The sequence below is a fragment of the Chiloscyllium plagiosum genome, chromosome 38, assembly GCF_004010195.1.
Source record: "Chiloscyllium plagiosum isolate BGI_BamShark_2017 chromosome 38, ASM401019v2, whole genome shotgun sequence".
Classification (NCBI taxonomy): domain Eukaryota; kingdom Metazoa; phylum Chordata; class Chondrichthyes; order Orectolobiformes; family Hemiscylliidae; genus Chiloscyllium; species Chiloscyllium plagiosum.
In genome coordinates, this window is record NC_057747.1 from 7,272,537 (window position 1) to 7,294,377 (window position 21,841).

The 21,841-nt window shown below is 43.3% G+C and overlaps 1 protein-coding gene across 2 annotated transcripts in view; it reads left to right on the forward strand.

The window, feature by feature from the left end:
* The first annotated feature begins 1,726 nt into the window (after positions 1–1,726).
* Positions 1,727–21,841, forward strand: part of LOC122541784 (transmembrane protein 150A-like) — a 117,777-nt gene continuing 97,662 nt past the window's right edge. The window contains exons 1-3 of one of the 2 annotated variants that reach the window (XM_043678755.1): positions 1,727–2,143; positions 2,431–2,554; positions 20,352–20,399. In XM_043678755.1, the coding sequence (XP_043534690.1) occupies positions 2,490–2,554; positions 20,352–20,399 (113 nt within the window). In that variant the 5' untranslated portion in view covers positions 1,727–2,143; positions 2,431–2,489. The remainder of the gene's footprint in view (positions 2,144–2,430; positions 2,555–20,351; positions 20,400–21,841) is intronic. The other variant, XM_043678756.1, reaches the window with a different exon arrangement.

The following is a 21,841-nucleotide window of genomic DNA, read 5'->3' on the forward strand; positions in this document are numbered from 1 at the left end:
ACAGTTTAAGCACAGCAGGCTTCCACAAACAGCAACCTATTCTCTAAATTGTTATACACTGAAGGAGGCCATTCCGCCTAATATACCTGCATAGGACCTATTTGCCAGTTTCCTGCCTTTTCCTCATATTCCTGTCTGTTTGTCAATGACATCAGTTAAGGAATAAATATTGCTCAGGGGACTGGGACATTTCCCCTGCACTTCTTTGAAATTGTGACAAGGTGTCTTTTCCATCTGAAAGTGCAGACACGAAGGGGAGTACTGAGAAGGTTAGAGGGCTGGAGAAGGTTACAGAGATACTCAGGGCACTTGGTGACATCTTGTAAAAACTGTGTAGATGTACCAGCTTTCTCAGTACTGAACAGATTGGTGGATAACCAGCAGAAGAAACTCCAACTGTAACTCAATGTGGGGCCTTAGTTTAACATTTTATTCAAGCGTTGACATCTTTCACATTGCAGCTCTCCTTCAGTACTGTTTGAAAGTGTCGGCCTAAAGGATTGGTTCCGATTTCTGGCGTGTGATATGAACTCTGTCTCTGTTTTTCTCACAGTCTATCAGTTAACAAATTTTCAGTGTCCCTTTCTGGGTCACTGTCTGTTTCAGTTTATCTGTCTCTCTATACACCTCAGTCTCTGTCTCTCCATCAGGTTGTCATCTCTCATTGCCTTTCTCCCCGAGTCTGTCTGTCAGTTTCTCAGGTATTTCTCTGACTACCTCACTCTCTTTATCTGTCTCTCTTAGTCTCTTTTAATTATTTTATCTATTTTTCTTTCGCTCTCAGTTTTGCTATCCCACGTTTGGACTCTTTCCATGTACATTTTTTATTGTCTCTTAGATGACCTTCTTGTCTCTCTCCCATGCCCTCTCCCTATTAGTTTTACCTTTCTCTTCCTGCTCCTCCATCTCTTGGTGTTGTCTTTATTTTTTCAGTTAATCTCTCTTTCCTTCTCGGCTTTTCCCCTATCTATCTCTCCCTATAAATGTATCTCCTAGTTTCTCTCTCACTATGTTTTTCCAGTTAGTTTATCTCTCTGTCTCCCCCCAACCTGTGTCTCTCTCCCTGTCTATTTTCCCAGTTAATCTGTCACTCTCTACCCCTACCCCACCTGTCTCCAACCCCTCACCTGTCTCTCTCTCTCTCCCCTCCAGGCATATCATTATGGGCGGCACGGTGGTAATGGGCGGCACAGTGGTTAGCACTGCTGCCTCACAGCACCAGAGACCCGGGTTCAATTCCCGCCTCAGGCGACTGACTGTGTGGAGTTTGCACGTTCTCCCCGTGTCTGCGTGGGTTTCCTCCGGGTGCTCCGGTTTCCTCCCACAGTCCAAAGATGTGCAGATCAGGTGAATTGGCTATGCTAAATTGCCCGTAGTGCTAGGTAAGGGGTAAATGTAGGGGTATGGGTGGGTTGCGCTTCAGTGGGTCGGTGTGGACTTGTTGGGTCGAAGGGCCTGTTTCCACATTGTAATGTAATCTGTAATCTATATCTCTCAGTCTCCCTCTCACTGCCTATATTTCCCCAATTCATGTCTCTCTTCCACCACACATCCTTCTGTCTGACTGTCCCTGAGTGTATCTCTGTTAGTTTATATATATCTCCCCCCCCCCGGTCAGTCTGTTCTCCTTCCCTGTGAGTAAATCTGTTAGTTTATATAATGTCTCCACCCCCTTACCTGCCTGACTGTGTTTCCTTCTATGAGGGTATCTCTCAGTTAGTTTATATATCACTCTTCCCCCGTCTGTGAGTCTCTCCCTCCCTGTGAGAGGTTTTTTTTTCTCTCTCCCACTACCCGTCTGCCTCTCTTCCTATGAGTGTATTTCTCAGTTCCTTTCTGGCTGTCAGTTTTATCCCAACTGGAATATCTCTGTCTCCCCTTCACCTATCTGTCTGTCAAGTCTCTCTCCCAGGGAGTGTATCTCAGTTAATTTCTCCCCCCTCCCCAACACCCCCGTCCCCGGTGGAATGTATCTCAGTCTCAGGGGAGCCCTCTAGCGCTGCGCTGATCTGAGCGGATTGCAGTTGGAGCGGGGGCAGCGGGCAGCGAGTTGCTGGAGTTGCAGCTGCTCCCGGAGCTGAGGAGACCTCCCGTGGGCTCGGAGCAGCCGCGGGTCCCCGGAGCCGTGCGAGGAGCGATATCAGTTAAGTGAGGGACGGAGGGCGGGGGGCTGGAGGGCTCGTAGGACTCGGCGTTGCCCGGTTCCCTCTCGGGGCACGGCGCAGAGTTAAATGGAGCGACCCCCAACCCCATCTCTGTGTAAACAACAGACTCAGAATCTGGAGTTTAAGAATATTTCAGGAGAGGCAGAAGTAAAAAATGTGACTTTTTGAGGGGGAGGGGGAAATGGGTTGGTGGGCTGTTACTGTTCCTGCAGTGCCCTTGACTCCGCTGCCACTTTCTGATTCTTGCTCCTGGTCGTGTTTGCAGTGACAGGATAAGCTCGTCCTGATGCCTCGGACCGTGCCAGACACCGCCTGCCTCCTGGAATGACAGCGTGGGTCATCCTGCCCGTTAGCCTGTCCGTCTCCACCATTACAGCTCTCTGGGTCGTGTGAGTATCCTGCACAGTCAGACGCAAACAGTGAGTGTGTGTGAGAGAGAGAGAGCAATACACAAAGGGACAGAGAAACACACAGAGTCAGACTCCAGGCACACACACACACACACATATATTCACAGTCTCTCACATACACATAGTGACACTCAGACACTCACTCAGATACACATACATATGGATACAAAAACACAGAAAGACACACACTTGCAGACAACATACATACAGACATACACAGGCACTCACTGATGCACAAGTACAGATGCATACCTGTGCATACATATGCAGACACTCAGACACAGGTACAAGCAGATGCACATAGACACACAGACACATGCAGTTTCACAAAAAGATACTCATGTTCACATTCTCATACACAATCACACAAGTACATACACATATAAACACACACATACATACACATACATATGCACACAGACACACACTTACACACATAATTGTACAGCTTCCGATAGTCACTACACTTTCTCCAATTCACTCCTGTCTCGATTTGTGCAGCTCAACACCAGCTACTGTAACAGCTACTAGCTTCATCCCTCAGCACTCTATAAATATCTACTTTCTCTCTTCATTGCAAGTGCTTATCTTGTTGAATGTATTGTTGACTCTCAATACAATCTGTACTGTCATTTGTTCTCAGGACTGTCTGTACTGTCATCTCTTGATGCTGTTCAGTCACAAATTACAACCCATGTGGCTGTGACCATGGTAAGCTATCCATGGATAACCTTACTTGGCCATGCTGCATCTTTTGACCTGGTTGCACTCTCCTCCTCCAATACTTCTGCCTATCATCCAGCCTGATCCATTGAGAGCTGGCCAGAGAATCATTTACAATGGCTTCTCTTCCTGCTCCTGCGCTGTCTCCTCGAGCATCCTTTCCAAGATTTATCGAGGCTCTCTCCTATTTTTCATCCACACTTAGCTCCTTCGCAGATATCTGAAAACACACTGTCAGCTTCCACGTTAAAAGAAAAGCAAAACCCCACAGAGGTGGAAATCTGGAATAAAATAGAGTGCTGGAGGAACTCAGCAGGTCTGGTAGCATCTATGGAGACAGAAACAGAGTTAACGTTTTGAGTCCAACATGATATTTAATCAGAACTGAAGAGAGGTGGAGAAGTGATGGTCTTATGCTGTTGATAAAGATGGAGAGGAGTGAATGGAACAGCAGGGAATGTCAGGAAAACGTTATAGGGCAAGGGAAATTAGAGATCACAGAGCAAACAGCAAAGGCAGTGGTAATGGTTACAGAGAAGAGGGAAAGTAATAGTTCCAGAGTGGGTATTAATAACAGAATACAGATCATCTGTACTGAATGTAAATAAAGCAAATGAGACAGTGGGCTTGGCAAGGAAGGAGTACAATCAAAATGAAGGGCAGAGTTTGTATCTGAAACACAGGTTGGGTGAACAATTTGAAGATCCTCTCCACTCAGTCTGGAAATATGCCCCTCATGTTTTAGGGGTTCTGTGCCATTTTAATAGACACCATCTTGCTCTCAAGTTAACATTTCTGCCCTAGGCATGTAGCATTGTTCCAAGGAAGTCCAATGCAAGCTGCAGAATGATATCTCATTTCTGCTTAAATAGTTTACAGCATTTAATGCACAACTTTGAATTCAACAAGTTCAGACTAAGAACTTCATCCTCAATTATGATTTCCCAGCATTCCCTCCACTCAACGCTCAGTGTCTTGTCCACATGACTGTCCTTTCAGCAGAGCTGACCTATCTGCTATTAACGCTTAACTCTGGATTGCTGTCTCTTCTTTAAAATCATTACCAGTTTTATTGCCTTCTGTTCTATGACATTCTTGATCTCTAGTCTCTCTCACTCCCTAACCTTCCCTTCTGTTCCACTTGCTACTGTCTGCCACCTTTTACACCATTACAAAACCCATCATTGTCCCACCTTCCTCTTCAGTTCTGAAGAAGAATCATATAGGAATTGAAACACTCACCCTGTTTCTCACTCCAAAGATGCTGCCAGAGCTGCTCCAGCACTTTTTGTTTTAATACCAGCTTCCACACATTCACAGATAACCGCATCGATTCTCTCAACCTTTCCATCATCCCTGGTTGAGCTGAAGTTTCCACCAATAAAATGTAGGAAGATTGGAGGCATTGTTTTTATTCCTGCCACGCATTCTGTTCTCTTCCTGCTAACTTTGCCTCTCTCCCTGGTAATAGTCTGAGCTGAACCAGATTGTTTGTGACTTTGGTGTTGTACTTAACCCTGAGAATATGCTTCTGACCACCTACTCATGCTGCCTCTAAGATCTCTTAATTCCACCTCTGTGACATTGTCTGGCTTTGCTTCTATCTCACCTCCTGAAATCCTCATTCATGCTCCCTCTTGACTCAACTGCCCCCATGCAGTCCTGGCACAGCCACCTACCTTGCAATCTTCATAAAGTGCAGCTTGGGCTAGGCCCAGTTTCCCATGACCTGACTTGCACTATGTCCCATTACTCATATCAACTTCTCTGTTCACTGATACACATTGGCTCCTGCTCCTGTGACAGTTTAATTCTCAAATTCTCATCCTTGATTTCAAATCTTGCCGTAGCCTCAGCCCTCCCTCCAATCTCTGCAATCTGCTCTCCTCATAAGCCTCTGGGGTATCTGTGGTCTTTGAAATGTTGAGGCTTGTGCATCCTTAACTTTCACCACCCTGCCAGTTGTTCAGTGTTCAGTGGATGAGACCAAAGTTCTGAAATTCCTTCCCAAAGCTTACACATTCCTCTACCTTTCCCTCTCATCCTTTAAAATGCTTCCTGAACTCCATCTCTTTGACCAAGCTTCTGTCTTAGTATTTACTTATGTGGCTCGGTTTGTTTCTCAATTTCTTTACTCTATAAAGGCACTATATAAATATAAGTTATTGTTATTGATTCAGGGTGTTTGGATGGTCATCTATTAATATAGTCTGTATGATGGTGATGATCTGAGCAACAAGAGGTGACAGGTGAGACTAGGTGACAATGCAGACAAGTGAGAGGAGCTCGTAGTACAGACTTTATCAAGAGTAGGTGACAGCACAGATTGAATTGAAACTCAGTGACTCCACAGACTGAATCGACAGGAGCTGACAGTTAAGACTATAGTCTACAAATTATATGCCTGTTGAGTTATCATGGTGTGGAGTGGGAGCCCACTAAAATGGGGACATTGACAGATGATGGAAATCTGCCATTTACTGTCAGTATTGTTTGTACTGCCACCTACTCTTGATGCTCATCACTGTCACCTTCTCTCACTACAAGCTTCACTGCTTCCTATGGTCATTGCTGTCTGTACTGTTATTGAGGCTTGAAACAGGCTGTGCTGTTACCCATGTTTGATACAATCTATGTTGGAGTGATGTGTTAACCTTCTCTTCCTGCTAATTAAGTTAAAGCATTCCTGTCTTGGGCAAACGTCCTCTCATTTAAGAAGCAGACAAGGGAATTTCAAATGGGAGTCTGATACATAGTAAATTCATTTTGGCAAGGAATTGTTCACAAACGATAAGTTAGGAGTGTGATTGAATACTCCCCATTTGCCTGGATAAATGCAGACTGAGCAACACTCAAGAAGTTTGACTCCATCCAGGACAAAACAGCTTGCTTGATTGGCACCATGTCCAACAATTTCAATATTTAGTCCCTTCACCACGCATGATCATTAGGAGCAGTGTGTGCCATCCAATGATGCACTGCAGCAACTCACCAAGCCTCCTTTCACTGCATCTTCCAAATCCATGACTGCTATTATGCTGAAGGATAAGGACAGCAGATACATAGGAGTAACCACCACCTGCAAATTCCTCTCCAAGCCACTCACCATTCAGAATTGGAAATGTATTGCCATTCCCTCATACGCGCAGGATCAAAATGCTGCAGTTGCCTTCCAAACAGGACTATGGGTGTCCCTATACTCACAGACTGCAGCAGCTCACCACCACCTTCCCAAGGGTAATTAGACAAGGAGCAACTAATGCTGGCCCTTAAAGAGAAAAACAAAGGGTCTTATAGGTTATTGATAGCAAGCGTTTTTGAAGGCTTCTGTGGTAAATGTGTGTTCAGGGACCTGAGCTTAGTTGGATCAAACAAGGTTCCCAAGTCAACCTGACCTAGAGTCTTTGGTATTACAGATTAGTCTCTAAAATACTGCCTTGAGGAAATCGAAGAGTAAGATCATGAGACCTTAAACTAAACTAATTCTTCAAAGAAAAGTATGTTAAATATATATTGGGACAGTCAATGATCATCCCAGTTGGGAAATAAGTTTCTGTTTGCTTCTCTATTGGCTGTGGCAATTTGGAGTGCTGTGAAGTTGGAGGGAGGAGAGTGAGGTGGTTTGAGAGGGTGGGATAGTCGTGTGATAGCATCTCCAGGAATTGCTGCAACCAGCGATGGTAACCTTCACTGAGATTCCCAGATGGGGCAGTATTTTGGTTTGGTATCACACAGAGTGTAACTCCCACTGGGGATTCGGACGTGGCTTGCAATTGCTCATTTGGGGTTCTAATAGCCCCTCCCAACCACTGCCCAACACTTTTCAAATTTCACTGCTCTTAATTAAAATAGATGAAACTATTACTAAGACCTCAAATAATTCCAGTAGAAAATCTAGACTGATGCAAATGATGTTGAATACAGGGAGTCATCAAGGCCAGAAATGGACCTGTCCCATGAAACGGACATTCGATTCATGATGATCATGCCTGCAACACAGATGAGGCAACCAAGAGAGCTTGACTGGAAATTCAATGGTAAACTTTGCTTCCAAGCAGACCAAAAGATTCACTGAATTAAAACTTGCAGTTAGATAAACACTTCAAAAGGTTCCCAAAATTTGTTCCAGTTGGATGAACCTATTGAAACAAGTATGATCTTGTAGAGTCTGGACAGGATCAATTCCTGGAAGATGGCTCCTCAATTGGGGAAGACTAAAACTAGGGAACATGATTGATAAGTAAGAGGTCTGCTTTTTAATATAGAAATGAAACATCTTTTCTCTCAGATGGTCATTAAAGTGTGGAATCTTCTTCCCCAGAAGATTATAGCATCTAGGTCTTTAAGTTTACTCAAGGTTGAGCTAGATGGATCTTTGATGGGTAAAGGAGTCCAGGATTGAGTTTTTACAGGAAGTTACCAAACAGGTCGATGAGGGCAGAGGAGTAGATGTTGTTTAGTAAAGCCTTTGACAAGATTCTGCATGGTAGACTAATTAATAAAGTTAAGTCACATGAGATTTAGGGTGAACTTGCCAGTTGGATTTATAGGAGACAGGAGACAGAGAACGGTGATGGAGGGTTGCTTTTTGGACTGGAGGCCTGTCACCAACAGTGTTCGACAGGGCCTAGTTCTGGGTCCTCTTTCATTTGACATTTATTTAAATGATATGGATGAGAATATAGAAGACATGACTGGTAAGTTAGCGGACACCAAAATTACTGGCATAGTCAATAGTGAAGATTATGAAGGGATCTTGATCAAATGAGTCAATGTGCTGAAAATGTCAGATGGAGTTCAATTTGTGAGTTAGTAAAGCTTGATACAACAAACAGGGACAGAATTTATACAATTAATGGTAGGGCCTTGGGCAGTGTTGAATAACAGCAGGTCTGAGGGATTCAGTTCCACAATTCTTTGAAGTTTGCTTCATATGTAGACAGGGTGGTTAAAAAGGCATTTAGCACGCTTGCCTTCATTGCTCGGTCCTTCGACTACCGGAGTTGGGAAGTCATGTTGAGGTTGTACAGGACATTGGTGAGGCCTCTTCTGGAGTACTGTGACCAGTTCTAGTCACCCAGTTATAGGAAGGATATTATTAAGCTGTAGAGGGTGCAGAAGAGATTTACCAGGATGTTGCTGGGTATGGAAGGTTTGAGCTATAAAGGAAGACTGGATAGGCTGAGACTTTTTTCACTGGAGCATAGGAGGTTGAGAGGTGACCTCATAGAAGTTTATAAAATCATAAGGGGTATAGATAGAATTAATGGTAGGTGTCTTTTCCCTAGGATGGAAAATTTCAAGACGAGGGGCTATATTTTTAAGGTGAGAAGATAGAGATTTTAAAAAAACATGAGTGGTAAATGTTTTACACAGAGGGTGACTTGCATGTGGAATGAACTTCCAGAGGAAGTGGTGGACATGGGCACCACTTTAAAAGACATTTGGATGAGTACATGAATAGGAAAGGTTTGGAGAGCTCTGGGCCAGGGGTGGGCAGGTAGGACTAATTTAATTTGGGATTATGTTCAGTGTGGACTGGTTGGACCAAAGGGTCTATTTCTATGCTGTTTGACTCTATGATTTGGATGATCCAAAGGACTGGCATGGTGGCTGAGTGGTTAGCACTGCAGCCTCACAGTTCCAGCCTCTGTCTGTGTGGACTTTGCACGTTCTCCTCGTGTCTGTGTGGCTTTCCTCCAGGTACTCTGATTTCCTCCCACAAGCCAAAGATGTGCCGGTTAGTTGATTCGGCCATGCTAAATTGCCCATAGTGTTCAGGGATGTGTAGGTTAGGTGCATTAGTCAGGAGTAAATGTAGAGTAATGGGCTTGGGTGGGATACTGTTCAGGGGGTGTGGACTTGTTGGGCCAAATGGCCTGTTTCCACACTGTAGGGATTCTAAGATTATGAAGGGATGTCAGGAAAGTTTGAGCTGAGACTGCAGTCAGATTAACCGTGATCTTAGTGAGTGGTGGAGCAGGCTTAAGGGGCTGAAAAGTATGCTCTGTCCCTAAGTTGTGTGTTCAATTTAAATAGTCTTGAAAGGCAGTAATGAACTTTAATTCACTGAATCCATATTATTAGAAATGGTGGAAAGGAGGGTATGCTCACGTGTACCAATCCCGAGAGAGAGAGAGAAGGGTTGCCAATTGGTCCACATTAATCACTTAGTTAGGGTGGTACTTCAACACAGTTTTGTGCTTGGTGTTGGAGTTGACATGTTTCCCAATCACCTGATGCTGTTTATAGGTAAATATTGACTAGGATACTGGGAAGGAAGAATTCCCCTACTTTCCATTTGAAAATTGACATAGCTAAGGTTCAGGATCTATATGTTCCTGTGAGGGTGAAGGGCAAAGTTGGCAGGAATAGAGAACCCTGGATAACAAGAGACACTGAGGCTTTGACCGGAAAAAAGAAAGAGGCATTGCTCAAGTACAGGCGGCTAGGATCAAGGGAATCCCTAGAGGAATATAAGGGATACAGGGGTTTACTGAAGAAGGAAATCAGGAGGGTGAAAAGGAGCATGAGATAGCCTTGGCTGAGAAGATTGAGGTGAATCCAAAGAGGTTCTTTAAGTATATTTAAGGTAAAAGAATGACTAGAGAGAGAGAACAGGACCCCTCAAGGACCAAGGTGGACATGTATGTATGGAACGGCAGGAGATGGGTGAGGTTCTCAGTGAATATTTCTCCTCTGTGTTTACCATGGAGAAAGACATATAAATTTGAGAACTTGGGGAAGTTAGTGGTGATATGTTGGGGACAGTTCATATCACAGTAGAGGAGGTGTTGTACATATTAGAGTGCATGAAGGTGGATATGTATGGAACGGCAGGAGATGGGTGAGGTTCTCAGTGAATATTTCTCCTCTGTGTTTACCATGGAGAAAGACATATAAATTTGGGAACTTGGGGAAGTTAGTGGTGATATCTTGGGGACAGTTCATATAACAGTAGAGGAGGTGTTGTACATATTAGAGTGCATGAAGGTGGATAAATCTCCTAATCCTGATCTGATATATCCAAGAACACTGCAAGAGGCTAGAGAAGAAATTGCAGGGGCCCTGGCTGATATTTTTGCATCATCATTAGCCATGGGTAAGGCCCTGAAAGACTGGAGGGTAGCGAGTGTTGTATCCTTTATACAAGAAGGGCTGCAAAGAAAATCCTGGGAACTATAGACCCCAGCAAGCCTCACATCTGTGGTGGATAAGTTACTTAGAGAAGATTCTGAGCGATAAGATATGCATGCATTTGGAAAGGCAGGGTTTGGTTAGGAATAGTCAGCATGGCTTTGTGTGTGCGAGATCATGCCTCATATTTGTTAGAGTTCTTTGATGAAGTGGCCAGGAAGATTGATGAGAGCAGACTGGTAGATGTAGTCTATATGGATTTCAGTAAGGCCTTTGATAAGGTTCCACGTGGTAGACTGCTCTGGAAGGTTAGATCGCATGGAATCTAGGGGATCCCAGAGCAAATTAGTTGCATGATTGGCTTGATGGTAGGAAGCAGAGGGTAATAGCGAAAGGATTTTGTCGGACTGGAGGCCTGTGATTAATGGTGTGCCTCAGGGATTGGTACTGTTGCTGTTTGTAACCTATATCGATGATTTGGATGAGAATGTACAAGGTATGACTAAGTTAAAAATCACACAATGCCAAGTTATAGTCCAACAGGTTTATTTGGAATATTTGTGTCCAGTTCTGGTCACCCTACTATAGGAAAGATACAGAGGCTTTGGAGAGGGTGCAAAGAAGGTTTACCAGGATGCTGCCTGGACTGGAGGGCTTGTCTTATGAAGAGAGGTTGACTAAGCTCGGACTTTTCTCTCTGAAGTGAAGGAGGAAGAGAGATGACCTGATCGAGGTATACAAGGTAATGAGAGATATGAAAAGAGTCAATAGCAAGAGACCTTTCCCCAGGTTGGATTGACTGGCAAGAGGGGTCATAGTTTTAAGATATTAGGAGGAAGGCATAGTGGAAATGTCAGAGGTGGGTTCTTTACGCAGAGCATTGTGAATGTATGGAATGCAATTGCCAGCGGTGGTGGTGGAAGCAGAGTTGTTAGGGATATTTAAGCGACTGCTGGACATGCACATGGATGCTACTCCTTCATCAGTGGTTGTGGAGGTTAAGATCATGCTCACAGAATTTAGAGCCAAAGGTGTTCAGTGTCATGGAGATGTAGTACAGTAAGCAATCTTAGATTAAAACTTTCATCTTTTATAATAGGATATGCTGGTTTCTGTTCTTTGATATGTAAATCCCAGAACTACTTATAAATTACATTCTCAAGGTAGCTCAGCTTTTTAAACAATTGGTGTGAAGTCTGTCGGTGTCCCAATGCTATGTCAGACTGACAAACCCTCTGTATAGCTTTACAGAGTTTGACATGGATTCACGCAGTTTTTGAGCAAAATAAAATGTAAATCTGCAAAAAACAAACTTACCCCATAAACTTATATGCGTGCGCATGTAGGAGCGACAGATTGAGTGTGCATGCGAGTGCACGTGATAGAGTATGTATGTGTGTAAGCTTGGTTAAGTGTGTGATGGTGTATGTATGAGGGTGTGTGTGTGTGTGTTGGAGTGCAGGGGGTGTATGTGTTTTTATATATGGGAAGTTATGTTGCAGTTGTACAGGATGTTGGTGAGGCTGCACTTGGAGTATTGTGTTCAGTTTTGGTCACTTTGCTATAGGAATGATGTCATTAAGATGGAAAGAGTGCAGAAGAAATTAATAAACATGTTCTTAAGGATTCAAGGATGTGAGTTATTTGGAGAGGTTTGTCAAGCTAGGACATTTTCCTTTAGAGCGTTGAAGACTGAGGGGGGACCTTATAGAAATGTATAAGATCACGAGAGGCATGGATAGGGTGAATGCACTCAGACATTGACGATTAGAGGGCATCAGTTGAAGGTTAGAGGGGAAAGAATAGAAGGGAACCTGAGGGGCAACTTTCTTACACAGAGGGTGGTACGCATATGGAACCAGCAGAAGTGGCTGAGGCAGGTACATGAACAACATTTAAAAGGCATTTGACAAGTACATGGATAGGAAAGGTTTAGAAGGATTTGGATCAAGTGCAGGGAAATGGAGTTAGTGTGGATGGACATTTTGGTCAGCATGTACCAGTTTGTGCTGATGGGCCTGTCTCTGTGCTGTATGATTCTATGACTCTATACTTTCCTTTTAAGTGCTGGGAATGTGAACAGAGAGGTGATAACATTTAGACTGGAGCTTGACTAATGCATAGTTTGTTTTGTGGTTGGTTTGATACAACCCTTTATTTAGACTGATCACTTACAGCTTGGTCTGTTCAGGAGAACTGTCGTTTAACGTAATTTTAGAACTGGGTTGAATTAAATCAGTGGCTCCAGGTGTCCTTTATGCTTCTCAACTTCAGCTTTCAAGGTATATTCAAAGTAACATATGGGAAATGTTTGTCTTAATGGAATTAGATAGAATTACCAGAGATCTCCAAATCTCTTAATGGTCATTTGCAATTATATTCACTTTTGTTGGTTTTAAATATTTACAGACATTCTGCTACATATTGTCTGAGAGCGTAGACTGCTTCTACAAGTGGTTGTTTCAATGTTTATTCATGGGATGTGGGTGTCACCGGTTGGTCAGCATTTATTGTTCTTGAGAAGGACTTAGGTGAGGTTTCGAACAAATGGGCTGCTTCATTCTGGATAGTGCTGAACTTCTTGAGTGTTGTGGGATCCACACTCATCTAAATAGTGAAGGAGTGTCCTAACCACTTGTGCCTTGTAGATGGTGGACAGTCTTTGAGAAGTCAGGAGGTGGTTTACCCACTGCAGAATTCCCTGCCTGTGACCTGCTGTTGTAGGCTTAGTGGTCTAGTTCAGCTTTTGTTGAGTGGTAACAGCAGGATATTGAGGAATTGAGTAATGGAAACGCCATTGAATATCTAGGGGCAATGATTAGCATCTCTGTTCTTGGAGTTGGTCATTGCCTGGTACATGTGTAGTCTGAATATTACTTCCCACGTGTCAGCTTAAACATGGATATTATCCAGCACTTGTTTGGACACTGATTGCTCCTGTATCTGAGGAGTTGTGAATGGTGCTGAACACCACTTCTCCCCTTATAATGGAGGGAAGGTCATTGATGAAGGAGTTGAAAGTGAATGGACCTGGGACAGAACCCTGAAGATTCAGGGGCTCTTGTGGTGCTAACCCTGAGCCAGGACTTATGGGTTCAAGATCCATCCACTCCAGAGATAGAATCATAGAGATGTACAGCACGTAGATGTGTCATAACTTATCTGAACAGGTTGACCAGCATCTGAAAACAAAGAAATGCTGGTGTTGGAGATCTGACGCAAACAAAAATAGAAATTGCTGGAGAAACTCAGCCAGTCTGGCAGCAAGAAATCTGTGGTGAGAAGACAGTGTTAACATTTCGAGTCCAGTGACCCTTCCTCAGACCTGATAGCAGCTAGGAAAAGGAGGTGATGATGAAGGTGGGGGTGTGGGGGGAGGAAGGAATGAGTGGATACATAGAGAGAGAGCTCAGAGAGAGAGAGAAAAGGATAGGTAGACAAAGTGAGTTTTGATGGTAAGCCAAGGAAGAAGAGAAGCTAAATAGGTGATAATGGGGACTTTGAGTAATTGAAAATGGATTGGCTTACCAGGATAGGATCTGGGTGTGGCGTGGGTAATAGACCTAGAAGTAGGTGTTCAGGCTCTGAAATAATTAAGCTTTACAATGAGTGCTGAAAGTTGTGGGGTCCCCAAGCAGAAAATGAGATGCTTATTTTCCAACTTGCACTGAGCCGCGCTGGAGCACTGCAGCAAGCCTGAGACAGAGATGTTGGCCGGGGAACATGGTGGTTGTTGAAGTGGCAGGAAAAAGGAAGCCGGGGGTCATTTTTGCTGATAGAACATTCGTGTTCCATAAAGTGGTCACTCAGTCTGTGCTTCCTCTCCAAATTCACAATATCTACCCTTAAGGTTTATTGTGAGGAAGAAGAAGGGAGGCAATATAAACTAAATGGTCCAGTTTTGAAAAGGAGCTGGCAGCTGTTGCATTAATGATAATGAGGACCTTGAAATAGGTGTTCAGATTGATGTACAGATGCAAGGGAAGAATACCTGCTTCAACTGGTTCCAGATGGCCAATATTCGACATGATTCCTGATTAAAGGGCTTTTGCCCGAAACATCGATTTTTCCTGCTCCTCGAATACTGCCTGACCTGCTGTGCTTTTCCAGCACCACTCTAATCTTGACTCTAATCTCCAGTATCTGAAGTACCCACTTCTGCCTGATATTTGACCATGGTCAACATTACAAGCAGCTCATTGGCATCTTGTAATCAAAGTTTCAATACCCGAGTGTCTGAAATTGAGCATACAACCCGAAACCCGTCGTGGAGCAGTGTGCAATACATTCAGTCCTTGCTGGAAAGTGCGCCATGAAAGTTGATAAGAACCTGAGAAATAGGTGGAGGAGTATGTCACATAGCTAAAATGCTAAAATATGTACACGAATGCCAGTTCCCTGCCCTGCTCCCATATCCCTCAGTGCTCAAAAATCTACTCATTTCAGTCGTACTCATTGAGCACCCAGAACTCCCAGGGCTAGTGACTGCCAATGATTCACTGCTCTTGTCCTAGTTGGCTGTGCCCTTTAGTTTGAGATTAAGACCTGTGGTTCTGATCTCTCTAGCAACAGGAAAGAGCCTCTCAGCATGTATCAAAGACTGTTCAATTGTCTCTGTTAGCTTGCTGTCAAGCTAAGTTTTTGGGGGGGAATTTTGTGTTAGTCATGGCTCAATCAGTTGAGTCAGAAGTTTCTGGATTTCAGGGAGATGATAGGAATGGTGTGGTAATTCAGAGATGTAGCTTACTCTTAGGACGAGAGGTTCAAATCCCATCATGGACAGTTGGTGCAATTTGAATTCAACTAATTATTAAAAGTCTGGAATTGAAAGCTCAGCTAAGCGATGGTGTCATCAAGCTATTGGTGTCTAAAACAAAATCTACTGAGCTTGCCTGGACTGGACTACAATGTGACTCCAGATTCACAGCAATATGATTGTCTCTGAAATGGACTAGCAAGCCACCAAGTTCCAGGGAGAACAGGGATGGGCAACGAATCTTTCCAGCGATACCCACCTCTGAAGAAACACATAGTGTAATTCTCCCACCAGTGTTCAGCATGTAAGCAGAGTTGCTGTGCCTGAATGCTAACCTGCAGTTATTCATATGCAAGGACACCTAGATTCCTCCGCATTCAAAATAGAAAAATGAAATTGGAATTTTTTTTGATTTACTGATTTTTTTTGATGGACATAGTAAAGGAATCTCTCTCTGCTGATACTTAATGTCTGTCGAAGCTCAGAATGCTTCAGATGAATCTGAATTGAAGGTGGACCTTGACAGTTGTCATAATCATGATTTGGTTTTATATATCTGCAGGGTAGGTGCAATCGTATACTCTGATACTATCGTAATGTAGTTCTTTCGATGAAATTCAGTGTTCATTCTCAAAGGATGAAATTATTTAAAAACCCAGTCAGTTCCTGTCCATCTTTCCATGGCAGCTAGAAAGGGAAATCACATTTCTTTTTATTGAAAATAGGAGCTGGTTGTAGTGAAAATCACTTGTAGCCCTAGAGGAGAATCCTACTGCTCTGGAGGAAGCCTTTGGCTGTCTCATTGAAAAAGCCAGCTTTCTCATTTACACCACTGCCCTGGCCTTTCCTCATAGACCATACAAATGTTTACTTTTTTTCTCTTTTATCAAGAATGGATTAAGTCAGCTTAGAAAGTTTATACCTGGAATTCTGTTGTTAGATGTTGCAATTTTGAGTACATTGTTCAGGTGATCTTTGTTTGCTCCATCGAAAGTTGGACAGTCACCAAACCTGGGGTAACACAGTTTAGCTAAAGGTAGTCATCTGCTTTCAAGACCCCTCATTAAATTGTAGGCCTGTACTGAAAGATATAGCTTCCTGTATACCGAAACTCACAGTGAGAGATTTTCTGTATCTGACACGCCTGACAGTGTCAGGTTTGAAGGATTTTAAGATTCTGCTTGAAATTTGTCTTTTCCTCAGAAAGCCTGATAAAGTAATCAAGGCTGGGAATCTTGGAGTGAGGTTTGTTTCTTAAATAGAAATTGCTTGGAGCAAAGAATTTCCTTTTGGATTCTAAACTGCAGCGCTTTGCTGAATTGTTTGAGGGAACTACAACAACCGATTGTTAGGCTGTGGGTCACATTTGTGTTTTCAAGGTTAGGTGTCTCAATCAAATATTTTAATCAGGCTGCATGCTTCAATGTTTATAGATTTTTTGGGGGTTATCACCTGTTGGCTGGTTTTCTAGGACTGTGGGAATCAGCAACTGTACAGAGGCAAGGCCGGTCTGTTCCAGCAGCTAAGGAATTTTCCAGCTCTCCTGTGGGCCCAGGAGGAGAGAGGAGTTTTCTCACCCAGCCTCTCCCATAAACATCCCTGCTGCTCCATGATCAGTCTCCTGTATGTGATTTCTCTGTTGAACATGATGACATGATAAATTCAGCTCCCCCCCCCACCCCAGGTGACCCTCCATGGCACTGCCTCCACTCTCCCTCCTCTCCGCCCAGAGTTGGCCTGGTTGCTTGCCAGCAAGCCTCTGCTTTGCCTTTTCTGGCTTTGTTTGGTGCTTCGGAGAGCCCATCTCTCTAAATATTCCTTTAGAGGGGTGAAAGTGTTCTTTGAGCCAGTAAGGTATGGATAGAAAACGTCCACCATCTGGAAATCATACACCCCAGCATTGTGTCCCGTTTTCTCCCTCTCACTTCATTTATTCAGTCTTGGGATGTGAATGTTGCTAACTAGGACAGTAATTTTATCCTAAGTGCCCCGGAGAAGATGGTGGTGACCTTGAACCACCAGAGTCCACCTTTTGTATATATGCCAGTGACAATGAAAGAACAGCAATATATTTCCAAGTCAGGATACTGTGTGATTTGGAGAGGAACTTGCCAGCGGTGGTAGAGGTCACAGGCTTGGAAGGTGCTGTTGAAAGAACCTGGGCAAGCTGCTGCAGTGCATTTTCCAGATGGTTTGCACTGCAGCCTTAATGCGTCGGTGGTACACCGAGTAAATGTTTAAAGTGGTGGACGGGGTACTGAACAAATAAGTTGCATTGCCGTAAATGGTGACGAGCTTCCTGAGTGTTGTTGTCATGCAGCCAAGTATTTTATCACACTCCTGACTTGTGCCTTGTAGGAGGTGGTTGTTCTCAAATGATGTCTGGGATCCATGTCTATATTTAAAATCTGCCACACTGCCTTTAATGTGGAACTGGTTAAACATTTGTAGACTGCAGTGAAAAGATGTTTAAGTTGAAAACTGAGTCATTATCACTGGGAGCCAACTCTAAGATAAACAGTCATTATTGCTCCCAAGCCTAAGGGGAACTAGAAGCACAAACTTGGAAGGTTATCATAGGTTCCATAAATTGGTGTTGCTTTCAATTCATTTGCAAAGAGACTGTTAGAATAAACCAAGCTTGCATTTTTATCCAGAAAGCAAACTTTATTTTCTCTGGCGTCATCTGCTTCCTAAAGATTGTCTTGATTTGAAAAACAACTTTGTCATAATGTATCTTTACACTCCTTACTCCCTTCGGAGAATGCAATGGAACATTGGAAGAATTTTTCAGACTAATTAATAATCTACTTTGAGCTATGTGAATGCTCCTCTGTGGCCAACTAGTCCTGGAATCAGTTTTGAACTCAGGGTCATCCAGCTCCTGGGCAGCAGTACAACCATCCAAGGCACTTGGACTCTGCCAGGGCAACAACTAAAGAGTGCTCTGTTACTAACTAGCTCAGAATCTCTTGACTATTAAATTGGCAAGACCAGGATAGGTAATAGGGCTTACATTAACTCAGTGCCTTTCTCATTCACTGGAAGTTCAAACTCAAGCACTTTTGAAGCAATGTCAGTTGAATTGAAGTCAAAGATGGCAGCCATTTGCTGTCAAAATCCCACCAACTACAATGAGCTAAATGACCAGCTTCTCTGCAGATATTTTCAAAACAACCCATTCAAAGATGTTATTGCACGCTTCTGGAGCAGGTGGGACTTGAACCCAGGCCCCCTGGCTCAGAGTCGGGGACAGTACCATAGCGCCACAAGAGCACTCGGTTTTGCCTCCAATGGTTATGTACAAATTAGAAGCAGGAGTCAACCAGCCAGCCCATGGAACCCTCTTTGACTTTGAATAAGATCATGGCTGATCTGATAGGTTAACGGAATGGAGGCCATTGTCAACCCTTATACTCTCTGATTCTCTTTTTGGTCAAGAATTTAACTCAGCCTTAAAAACATTCAAAAGACCTGCCTCTAAGGCTGTCTGAGGAAGAGAATTCTGTTGATTCACGACTATCTGAGAGAAAAAGCTTCTCGTTTCTGTCTTAAATGGGAGACCCCTTATTTCTAAACAGTGTTCCCTAGTTCTTGTCTCTCCAACAATGGAGCAAACATCCTTTCAGCATCCGTCCTGTCAAGTCTGTTCAGAACTTTATATTTTAATAAGATATCTTATCATTCTTCTAAATTCCATTGGAGCCTTTAAGATCAAACATCATAAGTTCATAATAATACAAGAATATAAACTTATAAGATCAAACATTTCCTTACAAAATAACTGCTTCACTTCCAGGAATATGTCATGTGACAGATAATAAATCAGCTCCCCTGAACTGCAAATGCCTTTACATTCTTTTTCAGGTGAAGCGACCAAAACTCTGCACTGTATTTGAGATGTGGGTTTAACCAACACCATACACAATTGTAAGCAAACTTTCCTAGTTTACTATTTCATCGCCCTTGTAAGAAGTGCCAACAGAGGGTAGTGAATCTGTGGAATCCTTTACCACGGAGGACTATAGAAGCTGGCTCATGAATTATATTCCGGGCTGAGATCAACAGATTTTTAATCAGTAAGGAAATCAAGAGTTAGGGGACAAGGTAGGAAAGTGGAGATGAGGCTTACCAGATCAGCCACAATCTCATTGAATGTTGATGCAAAAATCGTTGGGCTGAATAGTCTACTCTGAAAGACCTCTATGTCTTCTTCCATTTCTCTTCCTAATCAAGTTTTGTACCCACACACTAGCTTTTTGCAGTCAGATGTTAGAGTAAGTTGTTCTTCCTCATGTAATGCCTTAAAATCTTTTACCTCCACTTGCTAGGGCATGTAAGGGTTTAACATTTATAATATTTGCATCTGTAATAATGCAGAGCTCCTTCAGTACTGTGCTAAAGAGTCAACCTTGATTACAGGCCCTCATCCGATAGCAGAAAGTTGAACCTATGGCCTACTGACATTGAGCCAAGCTGATATGATGGTATCTGTAGGATGCGAGGCTCTTTTCAGGACAGAACGTTTTGTACACGAGTTATTCTGATATGGCAGAAAATTGAAGTTATACAATACAGACAATGATTAGCTTTCGTTGTTTGAGCAAATGCCCATGAACTTTCAGTTTACAATGGGTTATCATTACAACTTTGTTTAAAACTCCACAGGGACACTGGTGCCTGCGTCATTTAGTTATCATCAAATGTAAATAACATGTGAAAGGTGCAAGTTGTACACGGGAAAACCCTGGCCTGTGCTGGGGGAGTCCAGAACAATGTGACACAACACAGTCAGGGATAATGTCAACAGCGGGGAGTAGAAATTTGGAACAATTCTGTCCCCATGCTGCCCAAATTACAAAGCTGTTGAGGCTGCAGAGTTGTCAAACTGAGACTTATATAGTTTTTGTTAAGCTAAGGCAACACGTGTTCAGGAAGCAATGTGGGCAGATGGAGTTAAGATACAGCTCAGTAATTGAAAGCTGGATTGGGTCTGAGGGGCTGAATGGCCTCCTCCAGCTCATGTGTATGTATGAGTTTTCTGTATGCACTCTCCACCAGCCCTCACTGGGACTTCCTGAGTTGTTGGTGGTGCTGAGGAAAGTGATGGAGGAACGGAATGACCAATTGACTGACTGCCTTCTGATTTGTTTTGAACAGGTATGCGGTGGCAGTACGGAATCACCATGTTTGCCCTGTGGATAACTGGTACGGTACCCTGGCATTTTTCTCTTTGCTGCAGAGAGATGGGGAAATCAGCTCTTTTGGACTTCCTGACTGTGTGTATGAGTTTGTGGAGTGACCTCATTGAAATATACAGCGTTCCAAACAGAGTAGATGCAGGGAGGATGTTTAACTTTCCCTTGCCTGAGATTTGGAGGGGTGCAGGGCTGTCAGTGTAGGGCCAGGAGATACAGTCTCAGAGTAAAGGGTAGGTCGTTTAGGATCAGAGGGAGGTGAATCTTTGGAATTCTCGACCCAAAGACTTGGGGAGGTCAGTTGTTGAAAATATTCAGGACAGACATTGATAGATATTAACGGATATGTGGATAGTACAAGAAAGTGATCTCAATGTGGAATATCAGCCATGATCTATTGAACGCTGGAGCAGGTTTGATGAACAAAATGCCTATTCCTGTTCCCATTTCCTGTGTTTTTATATCCAGCCTGTCGAGTTGCCCACATCGAATCCACGACATCTACTCAATCTCAATATGTCTTCTGATAAATTGTGTTGATATTGATAGATTTTGATTTGGACTGACTTTCACCTACTCTCATGTCAGTCACCTGGCTAGAAAACAGCAGCATTTACTGTTCATTGAGGGTTCAGTCCACATGGTCATTTAGAAATAGACACTAAATAAGGGACTTCAATTATGTAGAGAAGCTGGGACTATTCTCTGTGTAACAGATAAAGTTAAGTGGAGATTTGGTAAGAGGTCTTCAAAGTTATGAGGCCATCTATGTGTAGAACCACAGGAAATAGGTGAGATACTAAACAAATTTTTGTGTTTGTATTTACTGTGAAGGAGGACGTGTAAGCTAGGGAACTTGGGGAAATAAATAGTGAAAGGAGTTCATATTACAGAGGAGGAGGTGTTGAGGTCTTAAAACGTAAAGGTAGATAAATCCCTGATCAAGTGTTTCCCAGCACGTTGTGGGAAGCAAGGGAAGAGGTTTCTGGGCACCTTGCTGAGATATTTGTATTGACAGCCGCAGTTGAGGTGCCAGAAGACTGGAGGTTGGCTAACATAGTGCCATTGTTTAAGAAAGGCTGTAAGGAAAAGCATGGAAACTATAGACCAGGGAGCCTTATGTCAGTGGTGGGTAAGTTGTTGGAGGGGATTCCGAGAGACAGGAATTACACGCATTTGGAAAGGCAAGGACTGATTTGGGATACTCAGCATGTCTTTGTGCATGGGAAATCACATCTTACTCACTTGATTGTGGTTTTTGAAGAGGTGACAAAGAAGATTGATGAAGGCAGAGCAGTAGACATTGTCTACATGGACTTCAGAAGGCATTTGACAAGGTTTTACATGGTAGATTGGTTAGTAATGTTAGATCACATGGGATCCAGGGGGATCTAGTCAATTGGATGCAAAATTGGCTTCAAGGTAGGAGACTGAGGCTGGTGGTAGAGGGTT